This window comes from Salmo salar, chromosome 14, assembly GCF_965601325.2.
Source record: "Salmo salar chromosome 14, fSalSal1, whole genome shotgun sequence".
In the NCBI taxonomy this organism is placed as follows: Eukaryota; Metazoa; Chordata; class Actinopteri; order Salmoniformes; family Salmonidae; genus Salmo; species Salmo salar.
The window spans coordinates 88152938-88174067 of record NC_138304.1 but is presented as its reverse complement, the minus strand read 5'-3'; the positions used below and the strand labels follow the sequence as shown (position 1 = coordinate 88174067).

General features: G+C 41.3%; 1 protein-coding gene across 1 annotated transcript in view; it reads right to left on the bottom strand.

The window, feature by feature from the left end:
• LOC106570400 (CUB and sushi domain-containing protein 3) overlaps positions 1-21130 on the bottom strand; it is a 738870-nt gene that overhangs the window by 133991 nt on the left and 583749 nt on the right. Inside the window, exons 48-52 of the mRNA XM_082961236.1 lie at positions 11183-11371; positions 9994-10152; positions 3648-3836; positions 1116-1301; positions 208-402 (exon numbers count right to left, since the gene is read on the bottom strand). Of these exons, the coding sequence (XP_082817362.1) occupies positions 208-402; positions 1116-1301; positions 3648-3836; positions 9994-10152; positions 11183-11371 (918 nt within the window). The remainder of the gene's footprint in view (positions 1-207; positions 403-1115; positions 1302-3647; positions 3837-9993; positions 10153-11182; positions 11372-21130) is intronic.

Sequence of the window (21130 nt, the reverse complement as noted above, 5' to 3'; positions counted from 1 at the left end):
AAACCTGCTACTCCTACATCCACACTCCAGGCATACCTGCTACTCATGAAAAATGGCTGTCAAAATGATAATCATTGCATAAACATGTAATACGGCTAAGGCACACTGTAACAGCCTAAACAGAACCTAAACACAATATGCTTCTGACATAGAGATGGTGTAAAAAGTCCCAGATTGGAAAAAAGGAAATGGCCGCCCTATACTCACTCTGGCAGTGAGGCCTTTCGTTCCTCCAACTCCACACGCCATTGGCCGTACACTGGATGTGGGCTGGGCCTAGGCGGTAGTAGCCCGGGTCACAGCTGAAGATAATCTTGGTCCTGTACTCATAGTGGGAACCGTTCACGATCCTCCACCTCCCGTGCTCCAGAGAGAAGGAGCCGATGCTTGGACAAACCACCACTGTTACACACACACACACACACACACACACACACACACACACACACACACACACACACACACACACACACACACACACACACACACACACACACACCCCCCCCCCGCACACACAAGAATAGTTAACACATAAATACAACCAAAAACATTTGAGTATTTTAGCAGACTTAAAGTCAGAAGATATTAAGATATTTCAGCTGAAAAAAATCTGTTCTCACACAGCACTATATTATTGAGGTGAAGAGGATGGAACATTAAAAGGTTTTCTTCTCTCTGTAATCTGTTGACCTCTATTTGCGCTGTTTTGTGAGGCAGCCAGGCATGTTTAACAGGCATTTTAATGGGCAATAACAAAATACTGACTACTCCATTCATAAATAAGTGAGGGATTGCCTTCGAGGGGGGGAACTGATTTTAAAAGGGATGTAATTGCCCTCCTGAGGAGCCGTGAGGGGAAAGCGCACACACACACACACACACACACACACACACACACACACACACACACACACACACACACACACACACACACACACACACACACACACACACACACACACACACACACACACACACACACACACACTCTCTCTCTCTCTTCCCCTGCTTCACCTGTCTCCGCTGCTGGACTAGCCTCCTAGCCTAACGGTATCTGCCTGGGCATCGGGCACGCACACCCTCGTACATGCTCCCACACTAGCCTCCTATCCCACCTGAACAACGGGGGATCTTGTTGTGGTTGCTCCAGGTGCCATCCGGCTGGCAGACGGCGCTGGTCAGCTCTTTGGAGGACAGGCGGTAGCCGTCATTGCAGAAGTAGGTCACGCGCGTGCCCACCGAGTAGTCCACCGTCAGCACTCCTCCGTTCACCGGCGCCTTGGGCACCCCACAGGACACCGCTGCCGGGGGGGAGACCAGGGGAGAAGGAGGGGAGAGGAAGAGAGGAGAGTCAGCGCTTATAAAACCCAGGGGGTGAGACGCAGGGTTATCATGTTACGCAATCAAATCAGTCTCACACACAGAGATACACTACATACTCACTACATAATCAGTGTAATACACAGACCTACACACTCATAGTGCCCACACACACTACACACTCAGATCAGTCTCACACACAGAGATACACTCCAACTCACACATACAGAGCACTCAAATAACACACTCAATCTCACATACACACCTACCAACAGTACACAACAACAAAGAGATAAACACACACCGTTTCAACACACACAAAGATCTGCTGATGACAAGACAGACATTAACACTTTTCATACCTATTGACCTTTCACACTATTCACTCAAAGACCCACTGACTGTACCACGAATGACAGACAGACAGACAGACAGACAGACAGACAGACAGACAGACAGACAGACAGACAGACAGACAGACAGACAGACAGACAGAAGACAGACAGACAGACAGACAGACAGACAGACAGAAGACAGAAGACAGACAGACAGACAGACAGACAGACAGACAGACAGACAGACAGACAGACAGACAGCGACAGACAGACAGACAGACAGACAGACAGACAGACAAGGTAGAACAACTAAAATAATAATTCCACCTCTTCACACAAGTCCCCGTCAAGCAGAGGTGGAATTGTGTGTGCAGGAGTTATTTTAGTTTTTCTACAGTGTTGATTTTTGGGCAGTGACTGCCAGCACCAAATCAAGATGGGCTTTGTGGGGTGAGTGTTAACTTTCTTTCAAACACACAAACAAACCAGCACATGTGACTGCATATGTCAGGATTCATTCTGAATGAGGTGGGTGTTTCCTCCTGCTATAACAATAGGTCTATTGTAGTGGGAAAAGCTGGAGAAGTTAAATATCACTATAAAGTATAAGAGTAAGTGAGCACAAAGAGAGGATTATATATATGCTCTGTGTGTGTGTGTGTGTGTGTGTGTGTGTGTGTGTGTGTGTGCGTGCTGCGTGCGTGCGTGTGTGTGTGTGTGTGTGTGTGTGTGTGTGTGGTGTGTGGTGTGTGTGTGTGTGTGTGTGTGTGTGGCGTGGCCAGCTCAGGAAAGTGTGAAACTATTCTGGTTCTCGCTGCTATATTTTCTGGCAAGTCTCAATCCTACAGCCCAAAAACAAGAAATCATTTTTAAATCTAAGATTTTAGCATACCTACTAGCTAACAGAATGATTAGACCCATCCTTATATTTCCTCTCTGTTTCTTTCTATCCAATCAGTTTGGAATAAGATGTAGGCTGCATCTCAAATAGTAGCCTATTCCTTGGCCTTTATAGTGCACTATTTTTAAACCAAGGCAATAGGGCTTTGGTCAAAAGTAGTGTGGTATTCCCTATATGGTGCTATTTGGGATGCACTCGAAGGTTACCATCTGTCACGATGCATAATATGCACGCAATGGATAATTGTCTTACATTGCAAAAATCTTACATACAATAGCAATTGCTAAATACAATTGCTAAATTTGGATATACAGTAGATCCACTATCAGACATTTGCACTTCTTGTCAGTGTAAAAACATTGTCATTAAGACCACAGGGTGTCCATATGAGGACATATCAAGATGAAAAAAGTCCTGCTGAGATTTTCCTAATATGAACATCGTAAGACCCTCATTATCTAATTTCCTGGACCAGTGCTCTTAGATGATGGTGAACAATGACTCCCGGTTGTCTCATTTTAGGGTGAAGTACTCTGACACACTTCTGAAGTTTATGTAGTCATATTATGTGTGTCACTGCACGTTAGTGTCACTCCAGCCTGTGGCGCCTGACAGTAAGGTGGCATGCATCAAATCATATTAAATCACTGAGTGGAGCTTTAGAAAGCTGGGCTTTCCTGTTAAAACCCGGCTTGTAACAGGTAAAAAGCTTCTGAAAATAGCTTTTCCAGAATGAGATTTGAGACTGACGTGAGTAAACTCCAGTTGGTGATGATTTTAAAGACATTGATGGAGAAATCTATTGCTATTTTGGCTCTTTTCATGTGTTAAATTTGCTTGACATTTGATATAGAAAAAGCTAAGTCGGGGTAGATAAGTGTTAGTAATTATTATAGAAATTTAAATCCATGTGATACACTAAGTACATACAACAGGATTCCTAGAAAATTGTAATATAGTAACATGTAGAATCTAGGATCAGGTCTCTCCTGTCTATCTAATCTTATTCATTATGATCTTAAAAGGCAAAACTAATCCTAGATCAGCACTCCTAGTCTGAGACGCTTTGTCAATATGGGCCAAGATCTCACCTTGGCAGGCGGGTACGGTAGAGTCCCAGTCAAAGTATCCATAGGGGTTCCTCCTGCACACGGCCGTACTGTTCCCTATGAGGCGGTAGCCCCGGTCACAGGCCCAGCGGACTAGGCTGTTGAGGTGACCACCCGTCTGGCTACTGATGGACCCCTGCAGGGGCGAGTCTGGGGTGCTGCAGTACAGGGCTGGAGGGAGGGAAAGAGAGAGAGAGATAGAGGGAGGGAGGGGGAGAGAGGGAGTGGGGAGAGAGGGAGAGAGGGACAGAGAGAGAGAGCGGGAGGGAGAGAGAGAGGGAGAGAGGGAGGGAGAGAGAGAGGGAGAGAGAGAGGGAGCAGGGGAGGGAGGCAGAAAGAGGGAGACAAACAATAACACACACAAACACACAAACACACACAGGTCAACTCACTAGTACAGTACCCTGGTGGTTATAACCAGAGCTGTATTACTGTAATACCTACAGCTATAAGGCTCTGACTATAACTAGCTACTAACTTCTACTGTTACTCATGAGTAACAACACATATAATCTTCATATTATTTCAACTAAGTGTGGGTGAATGTTTTTACTTGATATATAGCCTACCAGTGAGGCTACATAGGCATTCATTTGTAAATGTTTTATATACTGTAATTTCCCCACACATATGCAGTATATGTACAGTATGTACAATATATATACATACCATTACATCATTATCACTCTTTCTGTCATTAACACGTTTAAACACTTCTCACAGTTCAGTTCAGTGTAGTTATGTAAAAGCATGCTGTGCAGCTTCTTCCTGCGTTGACACTTGGCCCTGAGCCCTGCACGAACAGGAAGATGGGGACGAGGACTGTGTCACACCAAATCAGTGGGCAGGCGTGAGACACACACCACACTCAGCATACACGTACATACAGTAATTACAAAGTCAGCACAACACAGGGTTAATTCTAGGTGTGTTGGTGTCCTATGTCCTGGAAGACTAAATGGAGAGAGTTTCTCCTCGTGAGAAAAAGCCTCCTGACCTCCATTTTACGCTCTATGTTGTTTTTGTTAAAAAAAACATGTTTTATCTTTCTGCTTTACATACTGTTTTGATCTATCCTGGGTACCAGTCCATTTGTGCCATCATGCCACTCCTTGCCTTTGCATGAAAAGGATGGCACAAACAGACTGGTATCCAGGCTAGTACTAACCTAGCAACTAGGAAAGAATGGCTAACTTTAAAAACATTAAGAGTTCACAGGCTAACATGTGATATCTCTTCTCCATTTGATCACCATCTAAATTCACTATAAAGTGCTCTGAATCATTCTGATTTCCTTCAACTGAGCAGTCTGAATAACAAGGCCAAGCATGTACCTCAACTTGTCACTTTCATAACTACAGTAGAAGGGCAAAGTCAACCCACATCCGGGAGTGTCAATTCTAGTTCACACAGCAAGTTCTGACTTTCAGGTATATGCCTTATTCATTCAGAAACATATTTAAACTACAGTTAAAAAGCACTGGTCTGATTGTGTGTGAACAATGGTAAGGGGTAGCACATAAAAAGATAGGTGCAGTGAAATGAGTTGTTTTACAGGGCAGCCATAGTAGTATGTCACTCCTGGAGCAAATTAGGGCTATGTACCTTGCTCATGGGCACAGACTGATTTTTCACCTTGTCGGCTCAGGTATTTGGCCTCACACTCTAACCGCTAGGCTACCTGCCTAGTATGTAGTATGGAAATGTAAACATATTGAATGCAGAGCAGAAAGCAACTCTGTCATATTATCTCACTGAGGAAGATTATAGAAGAGGCAAAGCATGCTGACAGAGAGAGGGAGAGAGGAAGAGAGACAGAGAGAGAGAGAGAGCGAGAGAGAGAGGAAAATAGTGAGAGAGAGAGAAAAAGAGGAAGAAAGGAAGGGAGACAGAGAGAAAGAGAAAGAGAAAGAGAAAGAGAAAGGAAGAGAGAGAGAGAGAGAGAGAAGAAAAGAGGGAGGGAGAAAGAGGAAGAGAGAGAGAGGAAAAGACAGAGAGAGAGAGCGAAGGAGATAAAGAAAGAAATGGGCTCTGAGACAGAGTTATGGAGAGGATGCAGAATAGAAAGACTGAGATTTTGTCAGGAAGGGGGAGAGGAAAAGGGAGAGGAAGAGTGAGAGAGAGAGGAAGAGTGAGAGAGAGGAGAGAGAGAAAGAGAGAGATGCTAAACTCTAGCTTGAGCGTCACAACACTTCAAAGCAGATTTACTACAAATATCTTGCATACTTAAACAAGCGAGGAAGTTATCCCCCAGCAAATCTCTTGACGCACATACTGAGTGCCAAATTACTAGTTCCCTCAGCTGCATGACTCCATGTTATGAGATACCAGCAATCTCTGAGGCAGGGAGTCATTTGCACAATGGCCGTTATTATTTGGAAAAAGTATCAGAAATGTAACTGGGTTATACACAGCAGAACAAACACGACGAGGCAGCTCAAGAACAACATCTTATAATGTGAAAGCAAAAGTAAAGACAGAGTGTTAGGCCAAACAATTTATTGATGCATCGGTCACATCAAAAAGCAATAATGATTGAGATTTTTGGTCTGTTTCTCTGATAAAAATAGAGATTGCGTTTCTGTAGAAAATCAGCGATTAGGTATCTTCCTGAAGAGATGAATATACTTAGATAATGGAAGTGGAGATGAAAAGGGATGTTGCTATGGCTACTCAATCACAAAAACCTCTATAAGAATTATTGGTATGGCCTTGCAGCCACGTCCTTACTCTGGGAATGGTTGGACTTCCCTAGCCTTAGTCTTGTTGTTCCTCACAAGCTACATTCCTAATACTGCAGTCTAGTCCTAATACTGCAGTCTAGTCCTAATACTGCAGTCTAGTCCTAATACTGCAGTCTTGTCCTAACACTGCAGTCTTGTCCTAACACTGCAGTCTTGTCCTATTACCGCAGACTTGTCCTAATACTGCAGTCTAGTCCTATTACCGCAGACTTGTCCTAATACTGCAGTCTAGTCCTATTACCGCAATCTAGTCCTAATACCGCAGTCGAGTCCTAATACTGCAGTCTTAGCCTAATACTGCAGTCTAGTCCGTATACTGCAGTCTAGTCCGTATACTGCAGTCTAGCCCTAATACTGCAGTCTAGTCCTAATACTGCAGTCTAGTTCTAATACTGCAGTCTAGTTCTAATACTGCAGTCTAGTCCTAATACTGCAGCCTAGCCCTAATACTGCAGCCTAGTCCTAATACTGCAGCCTAGCCCTAATACTGCAGTCTAGTCCTAATACTGCGTCTAGTTCTAATACTGCAGTCTAGACCTAATACTGCAGTCTAGCCCTAATACTGCAGTCTAACCCTAATACTGCAGTCTAACCCTAATACTGCAGTCTAACCCTAATACTGCAGTCTAGTCCTAATACTGCAGTCTAGTATTAATACTGTAGTCTTATCCTTATACTGCAGTCTTTCCCTAATACTGCAGTCTTTCCCTAATACTGCAGTCTTTCCCTAATACTGCAGTCTATGTAAAGGTCTGGGTGTAGCTGGTGCGGAGGAGGCAGGCGCTGGACAGCAGCGATGAGTAATAAAAGTAACTTTACTCAAAATTACCAAGTACATGTAGTAATACCAAGTACACACAAAAGGACCGAAATACATAAAACAAACACGCACAAAAACCATGGGGAAAACAGAGGGTTAAATAATGAACATGTATTTGGGGAATTGAAACCAGGTGTGTAAAACAAAGACAAAACAAATGGAAAATGAAAAGTGGATTGGTGATGGCTGGAAGGCTGGTGACGTCGACCGCCGAACGCCGCCCGAACAAGGAGAGGGACCGACTTCGGCGGAAGTCGTGACAGTCTAGCCATAATACTGCAGTCTAGTCCTTATACTGCCGTCTAGTTCTAATACTGCAGTCTAGTCCTAATACTGCAGTCTAGTTCTAATACTGCAGTCTAGTTCTAATACTGCAGTCTAGTCCTAATACTGCAGTCTAGTTCTAATACTGCAGTCTAGTTCTAATACTGCCGTCTAGTTCTAATACTGCAGTCTAGTTCTAATACTGCAGTCTAGTCCTAATACTGCAGTCTAGTTCTAATACTGCAGTCTAGTTCTAATACTGCCGTCTAGTTCTAATACTGCAGTCTAGTTCTAATACTGCAGTCTAGTCCTAATACTGCAGTCTAGTTCTAATACTGCAGTCTAGTTCTAATACTGCAGTCTAGTCCTAATACTGCAGTCTAGTCCTTATACTGTAGTCTAGTTCTAATACTGCAGTCTAGTCCTAATACTGCAGTCTATCCCTAACACTGCAGTCTAGCCCTAATACTGCAGTCTAGCCCTAATACTGCATTCTAGTCCTAATACTGCAGTCTAGTCTTAATACTGCAGTCTTGTCCTTACTCTGCAGTCTTGTCCTAATACTGCAGTCTTGTCTAATTCTGCAGTCTAGTCATAAAACTGAAGTTTAGTCCTAACACGGCAGTCTAGTCCTAATACAGCAATCTAGTCCTAATTCTGCAGTCTTGCCTATTACTGATGTCTTGCCTAATGCTGCAGTCTAGTCCTAATGCTGTAGTCTAGTCCCAATACTGCAGTCTTGCCTAATACTGCAGTCTTGTCTAATACTGCAGTCTTAGCCTAATACTGCAGTCTAGCCCTAAAACTGCAGTCTAGCCCTAATACTGCAGTCTAGCCCTAATACTGCAGTCTTAGCCTAATACTGCAGTCTAGCCCTAATACTGCAGTCTAGCCCTAATACCGTAGTCCAGCCCTAATACTGCAGTCTTGTCCTAATACCGCAGTCTAGTTCTAATACTGCAGTCTAGTCATAATACTGCAGTCTAGTCCTAATACTGCAGTCTAGTTCTAATACTGCAGTCTAGTCATACTACTGCAGTCTAGTCCTAATACTGCAGTCTAGCCCTAATACTGCATTCTAGTCCTAATACTGCAGTCTAGTCTTAATACTGCAGTCTTGTCCTTACTCTGCAGTCTTGTCCTAATACTGCAGTCTTGTCTAATTCTGCAGTCTAGTCATAAAACTGAAGTTTAGTCCTAACACGGCAGTCTAGTCCTAATACAGCAATATAGTCCTAATTCTGCAGTCTTGCCTATTACTGATGTCTTGCCTAATGCTGCAGTCTAGTCCTAATGCTGTAGTCTAGTCCCAATACTGCAGTCTTGCCTAATACTGCAGTCTTGTCTAATACTGCAGTCTTGTCCTAATACTGCAGTCTTAGCCTAATACTGCAGTCTAGCCCTAAAACTGCAGTCTAGCCCTAATACTGCAGTCTTAGCCTAATACTGCAGTCTAGCCCTAATACTGCAGTGTAGCCCTAATACCGTAGTCCAGCCCTAATACCGCAGTCTAGTTCTAATACTGCAGTCTAGTCATAATACTGCAGTCTAGTCCTAATACTGCAGTCTAGTTCTAATACTGCAGTCTAGTCATACTACTGCAGTCTAGTCCTAATACTGCAGTCTAGCCCTAATGCTGCAGTCTAGTCCTAATACTGTTGTCTGGTCCTAATACTGCAGTCTAGTCCTAATACTGCAGTCCATTCCTAATACTGCAGTCTAGACCTAATACTGCAGTGTGATCCTAATACTGCAGTCTAGTCCTAATACTGCTTTGTGCTGTCTTACTACTACTCCTTTAGCTTTTCACATGGTGTTATCTCCGTCGGCATCACAGTCTGGGGAGACCATAGGTGTCTTGTGCCTTGGGGGTCTTAGTGCAGCGTCTGTTGTCACATTTGGAAAAAGCTGTGTAGTCTGAGACAAAGCTATGTCTTACTCAGGACTATTAGGGACAGACTGGCTGTCAGCTCTGACCAACACTTGACCTGGTCAGGCCCTGTCTGTCCCTGGCCCGCCTGCCTGCTCAGCAAAGTGTGACCCAGCTCTGTGGTTGTTTAGGGTCCCCAGGCCCCGACTGACATCTGCACTGACATCTGTAGTAGCACCAAGACATGAGAGAGCAGCACTAGGCCCATGGTTTTAGCCAGTCAGAGAATGAGTGCATAGCTTAGAGCAAAATCTATTTACTGTGCTGGTAACTGTGCCCTATCTATTTATTGTGCTCTGAACCTCAACAATGGGCTAACCTCCATGACAGTGTATGTAAATGCATCAATACTGTTAATTCTTCAAAACCTCAAGGAAAGACAGACAAATATTGAGTACAACCACAATATTCCACATGCAAGTTTTTAGATTATCTACTTTGTTATAATTCTCCCACTCTCACACATACATGCAAGCAAGCACGTACACAAACACACACTCACTCCGCAATACTCACTCTCAAAAGACATAAACGTGCAAGTGAATAAGAGTGATTTAAATGGATACATACTTTGATACTCACCAACATAGCGGATACGGAAGCCCTTCTTGTTGGTGCCGTGGTCGGAGGACCAGCGCAGTGTGAGCTGGTGTCCGGTCGTAGTGATGTTGTAGGGCGCGGAGACGTCACCGCTGAAGGTGGCCAGAGTCTGACTGTTAGTACTGGGACCTGTAGAGAGAGAGAGAGAGAGAGAGAGAGAGAGAGGGAAAGAGAGGATGCTAACAATAAGGCAGATTTTTGTGTATTTGTGTTGAAAATCATACATTTACAAGGCTAAGAAAGAATTAACATTAACATCAGTAACATTGTATTAAAGCTGCAATATGTAACTTTTTGGGCGACCCAACTAAATTCACATAAATGTGCGTTATTAATCTGTCATTCTCATTGAAAGCAAGTCTGAGAAGTGGTGGATCTGCTCTATGCAAGCTATTTCTATGCTTCCCGTTCTTAAGTTTAGTTTTGGCTTCTTTGACTTTCAGTTTTGTATACCAGCTTCAAACAGCTGAAAATACAATATGTTTGATTATTTAAAAAAAAATTCACAGCGCTTTAGATAGTATAATGATTCTCTACACTATACTTGCTTGTTTTGTCTCATAAACTGAAATTAGGCGAACTATTCAAAAATTTTTTGAGCATCTTTAATCTTTAGCTGTGAGAAGAGAGGCTGAACATTGTTCATCACAAAGGCCTTTTAGACATTACAGCATTCATCTAAATATGTTCAGTGGTATTGTGGTTGCTTCACATTCATGTTGTTGCATTCATTCAAAGGGAGGTCATACAAAGTTCTGTAGGCATTGCATTTAATACAGACACTTCCAGCCATTTCATTCCCAAATTCTCCAAACTCAATTCACTAAAGATTACATTTACAATGCCACTGCAGCCCACAATGTTCAGCTTACAATTGGCTCATTCATCCCCCTCCTCTCCCCTGTAACTATTCCCCAGGTCATTGCTGTAAATGAGAATGTGTTCTCAGTCAACTTACCTGGTAAAAAAAGGTAAAATAAATAAAAAATAAAAAGTAGATAGTTTGAACACAACACAACTCTGAGCAAAAGCAGAACAGGTTAAAAAACATCACAGTGTGCAATGCTAGCCTGGTCCCAGATCTGTTTGTGCTGTAATGAGTTGGCAAGACAGCAGAAACAGTTATGGGACCAGGCTAGGGTAATGCTACTGTAGCTACCATCAAAGACTTCTAGGATGTCGAACTCCCTCTCGGTCTGGAAGGACTCGAAGTACAGTGTGATGTTGTAGCCCTTCTCTACATTGATGGTCCAGATACACATCTGCAGGTTTGGATAGCTTTCAGGGTAGCCTGGACTCAGGATTACTCCAGTAGAGTCAAACCTTACATCGTGGGCCGGGCATTGCACTGGGTGGCCACATAACAACAGACAAAATGTATGTTAGAGGTGGATTCTGTAACTTTTGATACATGTAATTTATTCAGTGGTCAACCAAGAGACAATACTCACTAAACTAAGTAAACACATTCGGCCAAGAAGCAAAACAATAAAAGGAGTGGTTACATTATGCCGAGAAAAGAACCACCCCTTACTTTACGGGTTCTCCTTATTTATTACATAGACAATATATGTATATACAGTACCAGTCAAAAGTTTGAACACACCTACTCATTCAAGGGTTTTTATTTGTTTTTACTATTTCTACACTGTAGAATAATAGTGAAGACATCAAAACTATGAAATAACACATATGGAATCATGTAGTAACCAAAAAAAGTGTTAAACAAATTCAAATATATTTTGTATTTGAGATTCTTCAATGTAGCCACCCTTTGCCTTGATGACAGCTTTGCACACTCTTGGCATTCTCTCAACCAGCTTCATGAGGTAGTCACCTGGAATGCATTTCAATTAACAGGTGTGCCTTGTTAAAAGTACATTTTTTAAATTTCTTTCCTTCTTTATGCGTTTGAGCCAATCAGTTGTGTTGTGACAAGGTAGGGGTGGTATACAGAAAATTGTCCTATTTGGTAAAATACCAAGTCCATATTATGGCAAGAACAGCTCAAATAAGCAAAGAGAAATGACAGTCCATCATAATTTTAACCTGTTTGGGATTGGGGGCAATAAAAAACATACCCGATTTAATCTGGTTACTACTCCTGCCCAGAAACTAGAATATGCATATAATTAGTAGATTTGGATAGAAAACACTCTACAGTTTCTAAAACTGTTTTAATGGTGTCTGTGAGTATAACAGAACTCATATGGCAGGCCAAAACCTGAGAAGATTCTATACAGGAAGTGCCCTGTCTGACAATTTGTTCTCCTTCTAGGGCATCTCTATCAAAAATACAGCATCTCTGCTGTAACGTGACATTTTCTAAGGCTTTCATTGGCTCTCAGAAGGCGCCAGAAAGTGGAACAAGAGCTCTCCAGTCTCTGGGCGAAAAACAGCAGGAGTTTTTGTGAGTGGTCCTGCTGAGAACAGTGACACTGGAGAGCGCGTGCACGAGACGACTCCATGTTTTTCTTTCAGTGTTTGAATGAATACAACGTCGCCCGGTTGGAATATTATCGCTATTTTATGAGAAAAAAAACATTAAAATTTATTTTAAACAGCGTTTGACATGCTTCGAAGTACGGTAATGGAATATTTTGAAATATTTTGTCACGAAATGCGCCCGCGCGTCACCCTTCGGATAGTGACCTCAACGCACGAACAAAACGGAGCTATTTCAATATAACTATGGATTATTTCGAACCAAAACAACATTTGTTGTTGAAGTAGAAGTCCTGGGAGTGCATTCTGACGAAGAACAGCAAGAGTAATCCAATTTTTTGTTTGGTGAGGGCCAAACTTGGTGGGTGTCAAATTAGCTAGCCATGATGGCCGGGCTATGTACTCAGAATATTGCAAAATGTGCTTTCACCGAAAAGCTATTATAAAATCTGACACCGAAATTGCATAAAGGAGTTCTGTATCTATAATTCTTAAAATAATTGTTATGTCTTTTGTCAACGTTTATCCTGAGTAATTTAGTAAATTCACCGGAAGTTTGTTCTGAACATCACATGCTAATGTAAAAAGCTGGTTTTTGATATAAATATAAACTTGATTGAACAAAACATGCATGTATTGTATAACATAATGTCCTAGGAGTGTCATCTGATGAAGATCATCAAAGGTTAGTGCTGCATTTAGCTGTGGTTTTGGTTATTGTGACATATATGCTTGCTTTGAAAATGGCTGTGTGATTATTTTTGGGAGGGTACTCTCCTGACATAATCTAATGTTTTGCTTTCGTTGTAAAGCCTTTTTGAAATCGGACAATGTGGTTAGATAAAGGAGAGTCTTGTCTTTAAAATGGTGTAAAATAGTCATATGTTTGAGAAATTGAAGTTTTTGCATTTTTTAGGTATTTGTATTTTGCGCCACGCTATACCATTGGATATTGGTGAGGCGTTCCGCTAGCGGAACGTCTGTCCCTAACAGGTTTTAAGACATGAAGGTCATTCAATGCAGAATATTTCAAGAACTTTGAAAGTTTCTTCAAGTGCAGTCGCAAAAACCATCAAGCGCTATGATGAAACTGGCTTTCATGCGGACCGGCACAGGAAAGAAAGACCCAGAGTTACCTCTGCTGCACAGGATACGTTCATTATAGTTAACCTGTCTGGGCTAGGGGGCAGTATTTTCACGGCCGGATAAAAAACGTACCCAATTTAAACAGGTTACTATTCTGGCCCAGAAATGACAATATGCATATTATTAGTAGATTTGGATAGAAAACACTCTGACGTTTCTAAAACTGTTTGACTGGTGTCTGTGAGTATAACAGAACTCATATGGCAGGCAAAAACCTTAGACAATTCCAAGCAGGAAGTGGAAAGTCTGAGAATTGTAGTTCTTTTGATTCTCTATCGAAACTACAGTGTCTGTGGGGGACGTTGCACTTCCCAAGGCTTCGATTGGCTGTCTAAAGCCTTCAGAAAGTGGTTTGAGCATTTTCCTGTCACTGGGCAGATAATAGGAGCTCTGTTTCTGAGTGGACTGCCTGGCAACAAAGGGATTGTATATGCTCGGTCCCGCGAGCGCGCCCCTCCTTCTTTTTCTTCTTGAATGAATATGCTATTGTCCGGTTGGAATATTATTGCAATTTTACGTTAAAAATACCATAAAGATTGATTTTAAACAGCGTTTGACATGCTTCTAAGTACGGTATTGGAACATTTTGACTTTTCGTCTCTCGTTCCACGCTCGTGCGTTATGCCTTTGGATAAGTGATCTGTACGCACAAACAAAACAGAGGTATTTGTACATAAATATGGATTATTTGGAACAAAAACAACATTTCTTGTGGAAGTAGCAGTCCTGGGAGTGCATTCTGACGAAGATCAGCAAAGGTAAGAGAATATTTCTAACACTAATTCTGAGTTTAGGTTGCCCCGAACTTGGCGGGTGTCTGAATAGCTCGCCGTGATGGCTGAGCTAAGTACTCAGAATATTGAAAAATGTGCTTTCTCCGTAAAGCTATTTTAAAATCTGACACAGCGGTTGCATCCAGGGGTAGTCTATCTATAATTCTTAAAATAATTGTTATATATTTTGTCAACATTTATGATGAGTATTTTTGTAAATTGATGTGCACATTCACCGGCCGTTTTGGTGGGAATACATTTTCTGAACATCACGCGGCAATGTAAAATGCTGTTTTTGGATATAAATATGAACTTTATCGAACAAAACATACATGTATTGTGTAACATAATGTCCTAGGAGTGTCATCTGATGAAGATCGTCAAAGGTTAGTGCTTCATTTAGCTGTGTATTGGGTTTTATTGACACATGTCCTTGCTTGGAAAATGTCTGTGTGATTATTTTTGTCTATGTACTCTCCTAACATAATCTAATGTTTTGCTTTCACTGTAAAGCCTTTTTGAAATCGGACAATGTGGTTAGATTAATCGAGAAGTTTATCTTTAAAATTGTGTAAAATAGTTGTATGCTTGAGAAAGTTGAATTATGACATTTTTTTTATTTTTTATTTTCCGTCCTGATATTTCAATGGCTGTGTCCCACCTAGTCCATAGAAGTTAACTGCACCTCAGATTGTAGCCCAAATAAATGCTTCACAGAGTTCAAGTAAAAGATACATCTCAACATCAACTGTTCAGAGGAGACTGTGTGAATAAGGCCTGAATTGCTGCAAAGAAACCACTACCAAAAGACACCAACAAGAATAAGAGACTTGTTTGGGTCAAGAAACACAAGCAATGGAAATTATTTTTATTTAACCTTTATTTAACTAGGCAAGTCAGTTAAGATCAAATTCTTAATTACAATGATGGCCTACAGGGAACAGTGACTTAACTGCCTTGTTCAGGGGCAGAATGACAGATTTTTACCTTGTCAGCTCAGGATTTTATCCAGCAACCTTTTGGTTACTGGCCAACGCTCTAACCACTAGGATACCTGCCGCCCTGGTGGAAATCTGTCCTTTGGTCTGATGTGTCAAAATTAGAGATTTTTGGTTGCAACCGCCGTGTCTTTGTGAGAAGCAGAGTAGGTGAACGGACGATTTCCGCATATGTGGTTCCACTGTGAAGCATGGAGGAGGAGGTGTGATGGTGTGGGGGTGCTTTGCTGGTGACACTGTCAGTGATTTATTTAGAATTCAAGGCACACTTGTAGCATGTAGCATGGCTACAACAGCATTCTGCAGTGATACGCCATCCCATATGGTTTGCGCTTAGTGGGATTATCATTTGTTTTTCAACAGGACAATGACCCAAAACACCTCCAGGCTGTGTAAGGGCTATTTGACCAAGAAGGAGAGTGATGGAGTGCTGCATAAGATGACCTGGCCTCCACAATCACCCGAATTCAACCCAATTGAGATGGTTTGGGATGAGTTGGACCGCAGAGTGAAGGAAAAGCAGCCAACAAGTACTCAGCATATGTGGGAATTGTTGGAAAAGCATTCCAGGTGAAGCTGGTTAAGAAAATACCAAGAGTGTGCAAAGCTGTCATCAAGGCAAAGGGTGGCTACTTTGAAGAATCTAAAATCTAAAAATCGAAACATGACTGACCTTCATGTCTGTAATGATGGACTGTCGTTTCTCTTTGCTTATTTAAGTTGTTCTTGCAAAAATATGCACTTGGTCTTCCACCAAATAGGTCAATATTCTGTATATCTCCCCTACCTTGTCACAACACAACTGATTGGCTCAAACGCATAAAGAAGGAAAGAAGACACACCTGTTAATTGAAATGCATTCCAGGTGACTACCTCATGGAACTGGTTGAGAAAATGCCAAGAGTGTGCAAAGCTGTCATCAAGGCAAAGGGTGGCTACTTTGAAGAATTTCAAATATAAAATATATTTTGATTTGTTTAACCTGTTAGGGCTAGGGGGCAGCATTTGCACGTCTGGATAAAAAAATTGTACCCGATTTAATCTGGTTACTAATCCTACCCAGTAACTAGAATATGCATATACTTATTATATATGGATAGAAAACACTCTAAAGTTTCTAAAACTGTTTGAATGGTGTCTGTGAGTATAATAGAACTCATTTGGCAGGCAAAACCCTGAGACATTTTCTGACAGGAAGTGGATACCTGATGTGTTGTATTACCTTTAAACCTATCCCATTGAAAAACACAGGGGCTGAGGAATATTTTGGCACTTCCTATTGCTTCCACTAGATGTCACCAGCCTTTACAAAGTGTTTTGAGTCTTCTGGAGGGAGATCTGACCGAACAAGAGCCATGGAACGATGATGTCCCATTAGACACCTGGTGCGCGAGTTCATGTTGGGTACCCTCGTTCCAATACGTTATAAAAGAGTATGCATTCGTCCACCTTGAATATTATTCATGTTCTGGTTAAAAAAGGCCCTAATGATTTATGCTATACAACGTTTGACATGTTTGAACGAACGTAAATATATTTTTTCCCCTCGTTCATGACGAGAAGTCCGGCTGGCTTAGATCATGTGCTAACAAGACGGAGATTTTTGGACATAAATGATGAGCTTTTTTGAACAAAACTACATTCGTTATGGACCTGTGATACCAGGAAGTGACATCTGATGAAGAGAATCAAAGGTAATGGATTATTTACATAGTATTTTCGATTTTAGATCTCTCCAACATGACGTCTAGTCTGTATCGCAACGCGTATTTTTCTGGGCGCAGTGCTCAGATTATTGCAAAGTGTGATTTCCCAGTAAGGTTATTTTTAAATCTGGCAAGTTGATTGCGTTCAAGAGATGTAAATCTATAATTCTTTAAATGACAATATAATATTTTACCAATGTTTTCTAATTTTAATTATTTAATTTGTGACGCTGACTTGACTGCCGGTTATTGGAGGGAAACGATTTCCTCAACATCAATGCCATAGTAAAACGCTGTTTTTGGATATAAATATGAACTTGATAGAACTAAAAATGCATGCATTGTCTAACATAATGTCCTAGGAGTGTCATCTGATGGAGATTGTAAAAGGTTAGTGCATCATTTTAGCTGGTTTTATGGTTTTGGTGACCCTGTCTTTGAATTGACAAAACATTACACACAACTCTTGTAAATGTACTGTCCTAACATACTCTAAATTTATGCTTTCGCCGTAAAACCTTTTTGAAATCGTAAAACGTGGTTAGATTAAGGAGATGTTTATCTTTCAAAGGGTGTAAAATAGTTGTATGTTTGAAAAATTTGAATTTTGACATTTATTTGGATTCAAATTTGCCGCTCTTGAAATGCACCTGCTGTTGATGGAGTGCACCACGGGTGGCACGCTAGCGTCCCACCTAGCCCATAGAGGTTAACCTGTTGGGGGTAGGGGGCAGTATTTACACGGCCGGATAAAAAACGTACCCGATTTAATCTGGTTATTACTACTGCCCAGAAACTAGAATATGCATATAATCATTGGCTTTGGATAGAAAACACCCTAAAGTTTCTAAAACTGTTTGAATGGTGTCTGTGAGTATAACAGAACTCATATGGCAGGCAAAAACCTGAGAAGATTCCTTACAGGAAGTGCCCTCTCTGACCATTCCTTGAGCTTCTTGACTCTGTTTATTGAAGACTGAGGAACTTTGCTGTAACGTGACACTTCCTACGGCTCCCATATGCTCTCAGAAGGCGGGAAAAAGCTGAATGATGTAATTCCAGCCCCAGGCTGAAACACATTAGCGCTTTTGGCAAGTGCTCTATCAGAGGACAATGGGCTGAGGCGCGTGCACTAGTCGACCCCATGTTTTTATTTTCTATCGTCTTTGAACCTAAACACAGATTCCCGGTCGGAATATTATCGCTTTTTTACGAGAAAAATGGCATAAAAATTGATTTTAACCTGTTAGGGCTAGGGGGCAGTATTGACACGGCTGGATAAAAAACATACCCGATTTAATCTGGTTACCACTCCTACCCAGTAACTAGAATATGCATATACTTATTACATATGGATAGAAAACACCCTAAAGTTTCTAAAACTGTTTGAATGGTGTCTGTGAGTATAACAGAACTCAAATGGCAGGTCAAAACCTGAGAGATTCCTTTACAGGAAGTGGCCTGTCTGACCATTTCTTGAACTTCTTTTCCATCTCTATCTTTTACTAAGGATCTCTGCTCTAACGTGACACTTCCTACGTCGTCCATAGGCGCTCAGAGCCCGGGAAAAAACAGAATGTCGTCATCCCAGCCCCAGGCTGAAACACATTATCGCCTTTCTCAAGTGGCCGATCAAGGGACTCTGGGCTTAGGCGCGTGACCCGACCGCCCCCGCCTTTGTGATTTTTTCCTCTGTTTGCCGAAAAGGAGATTCCCTGTCGGAATATTATCGCTTTTCTACGAGAAAAATGGCGTAAAAATTGATTTTAAACAGCGGTTGACATGCTTCGAAGTACGGTAATGGAATATTTCGTGCACGAATTGCGCCATGCGCGCGACCCTTCTTTACCATTTCGGATAGTGTCTGGAACGCACGAACAAAACGCCGCTATTCGGATATAACGATGGATTATTTTGGACCAAACCAACATTTGTTATTGAAGTAGCAGTCCTGGGAGTGCATTCTGACGAAGACAACAAAAGGTAATCAAACTTTTATAATAGTAAATATGATTATGGTGAGTGCTAAACTTGCCGGGTGTCTAAATAGCTAGCCCGTGATGCCTGGGCTATGTACTTAGAATATTGCAAAATGTGCTTTCACCAAAAAGCTATTTTAAAATCGGACATATCGAGTGCATAGAGGAGGTCTGTATCTATAATTCTTAAAATAATTGTTATGCTTTTTGTGAACGTTTATCGTGAGTAATTTAGTAAAATGTTAGCGAATTCCCCGGAAGTTTGCGGGGGGTATGCTAGTTCTGAACGTCACATGCTAATGTAAAAAGCTGTTTTTTGATATAAATATGAACTTGATTGAACAAAACATGCATGTATTGTATAACATAATGTCCTAGGGTTGTCATCTGATGAAGATCATCAAAGGTGAGTGCTGCATTTAGCTGTCTTCTGGGTTTTGGTGACATTATATGCTAGCTTGAAAAATGGGTGTCTGATTATTTCTGGCTTGGTACTCTGCTGACATAATCTAATGTTTTGCTTTCGTTGTAATGCCTTTTTGAAATCGGACAGTGTGGTTAGATTAACGAGAGTCTTGTCTTTAAATAGCTGTAAAATAGTCATATGTTTGAGAAATTGAAGTAATAGGATTTTTAAGGTTTTGAAAATCGCGCCACAGGCTTCAAGTGGCTGTTACGTAGGTGGGACGAATTCGTCCCGCCTAGCCCATAGAGGTTAAACAGCGGTTGAAATGCTTCGAAGTACGGTAATGGAATATTTAGAATTTTTTTGTCACGAAATGCGTCGTGCGAGTCACCCTTCTTTACCATTCAGATAGTGTCTTGAACGCACGAACAAAACAGAGGATATTTGAATATAACTATGGATTATTTTGAACCAAACCAACATTTGTTATTGAAGTAGACGTCCTGGGAGTGCATTCTGACGAAGACAGCAAAGGTAATAACATTTTTCTTATAGTAAATCTGATTTTGGTGAGTGCTAAACTTGGTGGGTGTCTAAATAGCTAGCCCTGTGATGCCGGGCTATCTACTGAGAATATTGCAAAATGTGCTTTCACCGAAAAGCTATTTTAAAATCGGACATAGCGAGTGCATAGAGGAGTTCTGTATCTATAATTCTTAAAATAATTGTTATGTTTTTTGTGAACGTTTATCGTGAGTAATTTAGTAAATTCACCGGAAGTTTGCGGGGGGTATGCTAGTTCTGAACGTCACATGCTAATGTAAAAAGCTGGTTTTTGATATAAATATGAACTTGATTGAACAAAACATGCATGTATTGTATAACATAATGTCCTAGGGTTGTCATCTGATGAAGATCATCAAAGGTTAGTGCTGCATTTAGCTGTGGTTTGGGTTTATGTGACATTATATGCTAGCTTGAAAAATGGGTTTGTGGCTGGGTACTCTGCTGACATAATCTAATGTCTGGTTGGGTACTCTGCTGAAATAATCTAATGTTTTGCTTTCGTTGTAAAGCCTTTTTGAAATCGGACAGTGTGGTTAGATTAACGAGAGTCTTGTCTTTAAAATGGTGTAAAATAGTCATATGTTTGAGAAATTGAAGTAATAGCATTTCTAAGGTATTTGAATAACGCGCCACGGGATTCAGCTGGCTGTTGAGTAGGTGGGACGATTTCGTCCCGCCGACCCTAGAGAGGTTAACACTTTTTTGGTTACTACATGATTCCATATGTGTTATTTCATAGTTTTGATGTCTACTACAATGTAGAAAATAGTACAAGTAAAGAAAAACTCTTGCATGAGTAGGTGTGTCCAAACATTTGACTGGTACTGTAAATTAACTTTAAAGTTATGTGAAAACTTTCAGCTCTACTTCTTTCTATTTTTAACACACGCCTGGGAGTTGGTTTTGATCGAGTTCCAGTTCCGGTTGCAAAATACTGTTACTGCATTCCAAATGTCACCCTATTCCCTACATAGTGCACTATTTTTGACAAGAGCAAAAGTAATGTACTATGAAGGCAATAGCGTGCCATTTGGGACGCAGGCTGTGAATGATGCCATGATGCATCGAGTTTCCAGGTTTAACATAT